The sequence below is a fragment of the Lampetra planeri genome, chromosome 7 (genome assembly GCF_965212315.1).
Source record: "Lampetra planeri chromosome 7, kcLamPlan1.2.h2, whole genome shotgun sequence".
In the NCBI taxonomy this organism is placed as follows: Eukaryota; Metazoa; Chordata; class Hyperoartia; order Petromyzontiformes; family Petromyzontidae; genus Lampetra; species Lampetra planeri.
The window spans coordinates 6,678,709-6,687,717 of NC_136113.1; the positions used below are offsets into that span (position 1 = coordinate 6,678,709).

At 45.0% G+C, this 9,009-nt stretch overlaps 1 protein-coding gene across 1 annotated transcript; it reads left to right on the plus strand.

Moving 5' to 3' along the window:
- Window positions 1-587: 587 nt before the first annotated feature.
- On the plus strand, window positions 588-7,814 carry LOC144720158 (transmembrane protein 151B-like). Its single transcript, XM_078596665.1, has 2 exons — window positions 588-1,157; window positions 5,097-7,814. The coding sequence occupies exons 1-2, from the start codon at window positions 1,038-1,040 to the stop codon at window positions 6,519-6,521; spliced, it is 1,545 nt and encodes a 514-aa protein (XP_078452791.1). The 5' UTR covers window positions 588-1,037; the 3' UTR covers window positions 6,522-7,814.
- Window positions 7,815-9,009: the final 1,195 nt, after the last annotated feature.

Genomic DNA, 9,009 nt, shown 5'->3' on the forward strand with positions numbered 1-9,009 from the left:
TAGGATTCCTCCAGTATAAATAAATATTCTGATTCTGATCACGGACGGTGGAATACCACCTACAGCTCTCGTGTGCAATTACGTTGAATTTCTTTCGCACCGTACGTAGCCAACCGTGCTCATCGGATGTGCGGGGTCGAGAAAGTAAGCGCGTGAACACACACGCGTAGCATATAAATGTTCTTTATCCCTTTTCGCTTGGCGGTGCTTACAACACAGTTGACCCACGCCTCTCTTCATTCATGGGATTTCCAAACAACAACAACAACATGAAACGCGCACAACCGCCGCAGCAGTCAGCTGTTGGGGGATAATCTATGGGTACGATTGCTCCGGGCTATGAGACCGATGTGTAGATGAGATGACGTCACTGTGAAAACCACTGGTGGGGGGGGGGGGCGAGTAACGGTGGGGTTCTGGCATAGTTGGGGGGGGGGTGGTAGAGCGGTTGAGGGAGGGGGGGTGTGAGGTGCGTGGGGGGGGGCTTGCGAGACAGGGGTAGCATGAGCACAAGATGAATATGCGGCTGACTGGAGGGCGTGCGTGCGTGTGCGCAGCAAGCAGCTCGCCTCCAGTGACCACGAGACCCAGGCAGCAGCAACAGCATCAGCACAAAATGCATTAGCAGGAGCAGCGTAATCACTGCCACCACCGGCGTTTTCATCACACCATTAGCAGCAGCAGCAGCAGCAACAACATCCGTGAAAAATGTAACGAGGATCAGCATCATCATTGCTACCAGCTTCATCAACAGCATCAGTTGCAAACTGCGTTAGCCGGAGCAGTATAATCACTGCTACCAGCTCCATCACCAACCATCACGAGCATCATCAATCAGCAGCAGCAGCACCAGCAGTATCATTCGCACCAGCACCAGCAGCATCAGCATCAGCAGCAGCTTGGGCTGCCCGTGATGTGTCAGCAGGCTGCCCGTCTGCAGGCGCGGGCTGGCTCGGGGCGGGGTGGTGCGGGAGCGGCCCCAGCTCGTCGCGGCACCAGCAGCTGCTGGTGCTGGTGGTGGTGCAATCAGCACCGCCATGGTGTCTCACGGCGCAGGGGGCAGCAGGAGCGAGGAGGCGGTCACCCCGGTGGCCAGCGAGGGGGCAGCGACCCCGGGCTTGGAGGCTGTGCCACGCTGCGAATGGATGCGGGGAGAGGTGAGGCAGCCAGCCAGCCAGCCTCTCGGGGGTTTAAACCCCCTACTTTGCACTGTTGTCTGAACACAGTTTAGACACTGTTTGTGGATTTCGTATTCATCGGTTCGTCGTCATCATTCATCATCGGCCATGATCAATCCACTGCTTGATTAAGGCATCTCCACACTGTTTTTTTTTCATGCGTGATGGCCATACATAATAAACGCACACCAATTCCCATGCCAATGCTGTATTTAGTAGTCGTACGAGTATATAGTTTAGAAATGTTTGCACGTAATATCATCGTCAGCCATGGTCAATCCGCTGCTGGATGAAGGCATCCCCACGCCCTCGCCATCTCTCACAACCCTGCGATGTCACAATCCACCTTGCACCACCTGCACCCGAGCTGGTTTCATTCGCTCCATCTCTCTTCGCTGGACGTCCTCTCTAACTCGTTCCATTCCCTTGGCTGCAGCTGCTCCATTATAGTTATCGAAACTCAAAACATCTACGCAAGAAATCGTCGTCATTCTTGGCCATCGGTCATCATCCCCTACAGCGACGTGTCCTGCTCAAGGATGTTGCATAATTGTGTATGTTCTCTGATCCACGTGTTTTTATCTCGGTGTAATTCCGAGTATGCACCTCTTTTAAGCTTCTTTGCACGCCTTCCAGTTTTTGTTCCATCTTCTCCGATCCACGTGTGTCTCGATACAGCGTATGGACGTGTGTGTAGTTAATGATTATACATCCCGTATATTCACGTCCGTATGCATTCCATTTTTTTGCCTTGCAGCAATTACATTTGCATTGATCTAGGAGAAAATCTTCCAATAAGAGCGCAATGGGTTATATATTCAGATAGGCAATATATCATCATTACCATCTTTATAACAAGATGATAAACCGTTGAGTGTAAGTTCTCCCTTTATAAGGAGAAGCAACATCTACAGCACGATGTTGTGAATTATTGTATGGTCATCATCATCATCATCTGCTATGGTCAATCCACTGCTGGATGAAGGCCTCCATGTCCCACGATGTGTATAATCCGCCGAGTACCTGCATGCGAACTATATACTTGTGCATGGCAATACGAATTGATTGTATCTCCCCACCTCCTTGGTATATGTTCTATAGGATGCTTTCCATTCCGTTGTAAATCAAATGAATACATCTTAATCTCGTAACTGTTAAACGTGTTAATGTCACCGGGACCAAGCTCATGTACCGTCATGTATAATTTGTAAAGGCGAAAATAAAAATGGAATATTTCTACAAAGTTAACCACATTATTTAATTTGTACGCAATGTGGGAAGGCTAAAACATGCACTGCATAAATAAACAATGGTTTTATTTCGGCGAAAACAAAGCAACATATGGACATGTTTCCATTCACAAATTATTCCAAGAAGCTTTTAACTATATCTTCCATGTGAATGGATTATCTGATTGCAGTTTTTTTTTACACTTGTTTGCAGCACTGCTTATGTTTAAATAAGATACGTTATGCGGTGTATCCTGACAAGATTAAGTCGCGGCGACACCACCGGTGAAAGGAATCTGTTGTGGATAATTCGAGGGATTTTATTTTCCTCCACAAAGACGCGAGGCACCACTTTGTTCATGGGCTGTTTCCGGAGTGATCGGCTTTGTGTTCCCGTGCGTTTCTCAATCGTGATGGATATGCTTTGAGTGGGTGGGGGGGACCACACAACACTTCTCATACTGATGCTGCAGAATAGGTGTAGTTACAAAACACATTTACACATTACGTTGTAATGTTACACCTCTCAAAATGCGACATGCGACCATGGTTAATGATGACGATGAAGAAGATTGCAAACCGGTTGCAAAAAAATGCGCCCTATAACGTTACCCGCGACTAAAAGCTGCAATTACACAGATGAACATTTTCAAGTGCATTTTCATATACACAAGTATTGTAATCATAACTAACGGCAATGCGATGCGGATAGCCGGGGAGAGCGCAATAAGTTATAGATGCACCATGCGTGCGTGTGTGTGGTAATTACGTTAAGTAGACAATTTGTTTGAATGAACCACCGTATTTAATAATTAATGTGATCTAATCAATTAAGCCAGCTTCAATTGTTTTTCGATGCATGGTTAAATTGGCTTACAATTGGCCCCTGTGAAACAAAACCCACCCATGAGGAAGCGTGTTTGATGTTGGCACTGTGCAAAAAGTGGCACATGGTGCCATTACTTGCGTGGCTTGTGTAATGCTGTTTGCTGCCTTATTGTTGACCTGCACGCACGTGGTAGATTTTTAAGGTACGTTTCAAACACGGCCTTTTCAATAAGTCGATCTGATGTGACATGCATTTACGAGGTGTGTTAAGAATCAGCATGCCACGGATGCTGTATGAGATGTGCCACTTCTCTATATAAGACTTGTGCCACATATACTATATGTTGGTTTTCATTATCAGTTTTTATTTGAGCGCAAGTTAATTATTCGGTTTACTCTTGGGCCTTTTAAACGCGTGGTCCATTTAACAATCTGCATCTGGCGCATCAATGTTACGTCTTGTAATTATAAAGTGACCATTCCGACCACTCATTGGATTTTATGATCACAGTGCGGGCTGTTTATCCATGATTGCATGAGCAGTACTTATCGTTATGTGTTCATATACTCAAGTATTTATTGCAATCCAGTCTCTCGGAAAGAGATTTGGACACAATATACAGGCAATATATTGCCCGACACTATTATGAAACAATACCCGATAATTTGGAATAGTATTGTTTTAAATATTTGAAACATAATTCCATACAACACATGTGATACAGAATTATTCTGAATACTAAGTGCAGAAGATACACTTATTAAATAACACTGGAAATTCAGTTTGGTTGGCTTAAATTCCAAATGAATGTCGTTATGCAGCCTGCATTTATCTCGATAATATTAAAAACACCTATTTTAAACCAATTTTAAGAACACGGCATATGCATATTATGAGGACACTTGCAAGTATTCGCATGGTCATTTAAAATTGAGGTGATGTGATTGCCAAACGGATCCCATTTAAGATTCAATCTTTTTTTCTTAATGGGAGACCTGTGCCAAATAAATGAAGGGAAAAGATTTAATCATCAATATTTAAATAACATCTTTCAAAGTTAATTACTGAGCGCAATTTTTGGTAGAAGAAAAGCAACTATAATAGTGCAAATTATAAACACAGTAATGTCAAGTGGAGCTACAAAAATATGTTGAAACATTTATGTAATGTTAAATAGTAAATGTTTGTAAATTATAAAACAAAAACACTTCATATTGCAATAACAACTGTTAATTGTAATAATACATTATTTAGAAAATGCTTTAGCTGCCTGCACTAACAGCCTCGAGCAGTTTTACATCCATAATTTTCAACTTGAGATTAAATCTGTGAATTGGCGTTTTTACCAGTAAATGTTGATAAAGACAATGAACATTTAACAACATTCCGTGATATTAAAGCATCAGATGCAACACCTTTTAAGCAATATCCTGAATTTACATTTTGGAATGTTGTAGAACATTTTTCATCTCACATCTTAGATCGCTTGCTTTGGTTTCCCTGTATTTTAAATATACAACTTTACATACCTCTATTAATATTCTACATGAGTGTATTCTTTTCGTCCAATCCTTACTGAAACCGATACATAGATCTGGTCTATATATTTTTTTAAATCATGCTGTCAAGGGCTAGAGAGCTGTCGCAGGCTATTGGCATATAAAATAGCTCGTTTTAAATGATACATTTACATCATGTACATTTCCACTGTTACAAGAACAACATTATACGACTCTGTTGTAATTCACACGTGAAAGCTTTGAACGTTTACGAATGTGGATACTACTGCTGTTATGCATTCTGCCATTCGTCAAAGCCCTAATTCAATTTGTGCCCATATCTGCATTGGTGACGATACAGCAGCGCCCGGTGCAGCCTTCGCTGGGTGCCTCTCTGTGCCGAGAGAACAACTGGAAGTGCTTGGTGCTCACCATGCTGATGTACGGCTGCCTGGGCGCCTTGACGTGGTGCGACCTCACCACCGTCACCCGGCTTGCCTTTGACCAGGCGCACACAGGCAAGACCATGGTCTACCACGAGAGCCCATGCGCCAACGGCTACGTGTACATTCCGCTGGCCTTTCTCGGCATGCTTTACGTGGTGTACCTCTTCGAGTGCTGGCACTGCCAGACTCAGAGCCAGCGGCAATACAAGGTGGACGTGAGCGGAGCCTACGAGCGCATCCGCCGCCTGCAAGAGGCGAAGCCCTGCCTCTGGTGGCAGGCGGTGAGCTACCACTACGTGCGGCGCACCCGCCAGGTGACGCGCTACCGCAACGGGGAGGCGTACACGAGCACGCAGATGTACCAGGAGAGGGTGACCACGCGCGTCTCCGAGGCCGAGTTCGACTTCTCGCACTGCGGCGTGCGGGACGTCTCCAAAGATATCTACGGGCTGGAAAAATTCCCGGTCACGAGGCTTCACTTCACGCGCTGCTTCAGCTTCGCCAACCCGGAGTCGGAGAATGCGTACCTGAACCAGCGTGCCCGCTTCTTCCGCGAGAACGAGGGCCAGGACGACTACATGGAGGCCAGGGAAGGCATGCACCTCAAGAACGTGGAGTTCAAAGAGTTTGTGATCGCCTTTGCCGACCCAGACAAGCTGCCTTGGTACGTCTCCCGGCCTGTCTTCTGGGCAGCCGCCCTGCTGCTGCTGTCGTGGCCGCTGCGCGTGTGGATGGAGTACCGGACTGCCTTCGTGCACTACCACATCGAGAAGCTTTTCGGCCTGGATTATAGCTCTCCGCCCGCCGAGGCCACCACCTATCTGCGCCTGCCACGCATCAGCACAATGGACAGCGCTGACCTCGAGTGGCACATCCGCAGCAACCGGCAGCTCGTGCCCAGCTACTCAGAGGCCGTGCTCATGGACATGACGGAGCCGACGGCCTACGCCGCCAACTGCTCTTCGTGCACGCCGAGCAGCCAGGCGCGCTCCTGCGAGGGGTGCCGCAGGGCCATGAGCAGCTCTTCCATCTTCTCCCGCTGCGGCTCTGGACTTTCGTTGCGGGACAGCCGGCGCTCATCCCTGCGGCGTGCCCTGCGAGGTTCCCGGCCAAACTTCCTTTCGCGCAGCGCGAGCAGCCGCGCGCAGCTGGGTGAGGACACCAGCTGCAGGACGTCCCGTTGCCTCTCGCAGCAGATTTCCCTGCAGGAGGACCCGCCGTCGTACCAGGACGCGATGCTCTTTCCCGTCGTGAGCCTCAGCGGAGCCACCGAGAGGCGGGCGTGGGTGGACGGGTCGCACCACCCACGCAGGAACGCGTGCGTCGAGACGTTCCTGTGAACTTGTCTTTGCCAAAGCAGCTTTCACTTGGAGCCTTTGTGTTATAGTACATGTTGACGTCGGACATATGGAGGGACCGTATAAGGTGGCTTATTATGCTGTCAACGAATTTGCTCGATAATAGAGGGGTTTGCACTGCCTTATTCATTGAATTGGTGGTAAAGTTGGGTACACGTGAAAGATTAGGGTTAAGGAGCAAGATAATGCTGACTGAGCAGCTTTACTTTGGAGTTAAGAGGGTTAAGGTTGTTCACCAATAATAGGCTGGTGGCGATAATAATACAATTATGGCTCCCTTACGAATATAAGACAGGGGCACAATGTGTAGAATGGTTTGAAGTCTAACCCTTTATCTTTCATAAATGGTACCATGAAAAATAATCATAGGGTTTCCCCTTGCTGGCAATACAACAGGTGTTAAGATGTTCAAACACCAAATAGATAAATTTTGCAATGAATCAAGTCTGTGGTGAACATGCAAACATGCTCTTATAATACAATATATGCATTGTCTTTGAAACTGAATAAGCCCACACCAGAGACATCCTTCTTTATGGCATTGTCTCACCAGTGGTAGACCAGAGAACGCCAAAAGGTGAACGATACAAAGACAATGCACGTATCAGAGGATTTATAACTCGGGGTGAGCAGCTATATCATCATGGGATATAGCAAAAAGGTCCACTGAAACGGTACCATTTTGCTATGCAAAAAGTTGTATAGCTTTTCAGTTATTATTTCACTATTTTGTATTAATTGTATGTATTGCATATGTAGACATGCAAGGATACTTGCATGGTGAAATGCGTGGAAAGTAATCTTGCATGTCCATCAATTAAATGGTGAAATGGACCACATTGCGGTTGCTGCTGTTAATTAAAATTTAGAATTTAGTCCGAGTGGTCGTGAACGTGTCGAATTATTGACACATCGACCGATTGAAATACAATTTCAGATTTTGCTTCGAAAGAACTGCTTGTTTTGGAATGCTGTTAACTGCAGTTTATAATCAACTGCTAGATTTCTGATTTGTTTTTAAGAACTGTAAACATAGACCTTTTAAAATTTTAGAATAAGTTCAACTGTGAATACCAGTTGCTGCTATAGGTTGGCGTGTGTTTTGTGTGTTCTATATAGAGTACATTGACATTTAGGCAGAGACGCACCTCCAGTCATGGGCGACGTGTGATCTGTAGCCCTTCGTGTTATTTATTCCCTTGGATGTGCTGCAGATGAATCGGTTTTTCATGACGACATTCGTTTTGAATAAAGTTTGCGTTTTGTTTAAAGCTACTTACAATGGAATTGCGTAATCATTTTCAACGTAAGACTTAATTTAACGTTGTGATTGTATAGATTGTATAGCTTGTACAAGCGACGCTCTGATTATAGATGAGCTGTATGGTGGTGTGCTTATAATGTAGCTGGAGAGGGGTGATTACCTACAATCAGTCCCTCGTGCAAAGTGTGAACATCAGCTCTGGGGAGACAAAAGTGGCCGAGTGTCGTGAAAGCCTTAAACAATCATCGCTAGCGAAAAACAACTCGTTGCAACAGCTTAGCCAAAGAAGAGGAATTTGTGTGTATCAATTTAAAGTGAATGTACACCAGGCTGAAAATAATAATAGCGCGTAACAATATACTAAAAACTGTACTCTCTTTGCCAAAATAGGTTGCTTGTGTAATAGTTTATGATTTTAAATATAAGCGAAGCCATAAAACAACCCAAACTGACATGACATTCAGCCATATGTAATTTTTTACAACAATACGGCTAGGTTGCTATGTTGCGTAACGATGTAAATAATATCTATGGGATACATTGGGTGGGGGGGGGTTGTTGCTCAGGCCTCATTTGTAAAATGCTATGGTCGCAAATATCACGAAAGGACGAGTCTCTTTTTCAAGCCGTTTCAAAGTTAAAATCATGCTTGCCATATGATATTGTGGTCCATCTTTTTGTCAAAAAATATCAACTGCACACTAGCCATTCTCGATACCGTGTGGCATGTGGCTTTGCCCATAATTAAATAACGGTGCGCTAATTGACTGATATTTAAACACCACAGAGGCCAAATAGCGTTGGGGAATGACTATGCATGCCATAGGGTATTTACATGATCCTCGTGCTCATTGGATTCAAACCTAATCTGTACCAAGCGTTTTAAACACTGGGTAATTATTATAATTGGTCATATCAGCATCGACCATGCTCTATCCACTGTTGCTTTACATCCCTCATGCTTTCGCAATGCAGCATTCAATACTTAAGTTGTGTTCTCAAATCCATTTTTTCCACTTTCTGCCTCCTGTGTGATAATTCAAGCATGCATATACCTGTCTTCTTTGCACACGTTTACGTTTTTGTCCATGTCATGAGCTCATTTTTCTTACATGTCATAGGTAATACACACTGAATGAAAACTGTTTTTCTTTCGACTAACATTATCAATCTTGATTTTAAGCTTTCGTGACTGCAGGAATCCAT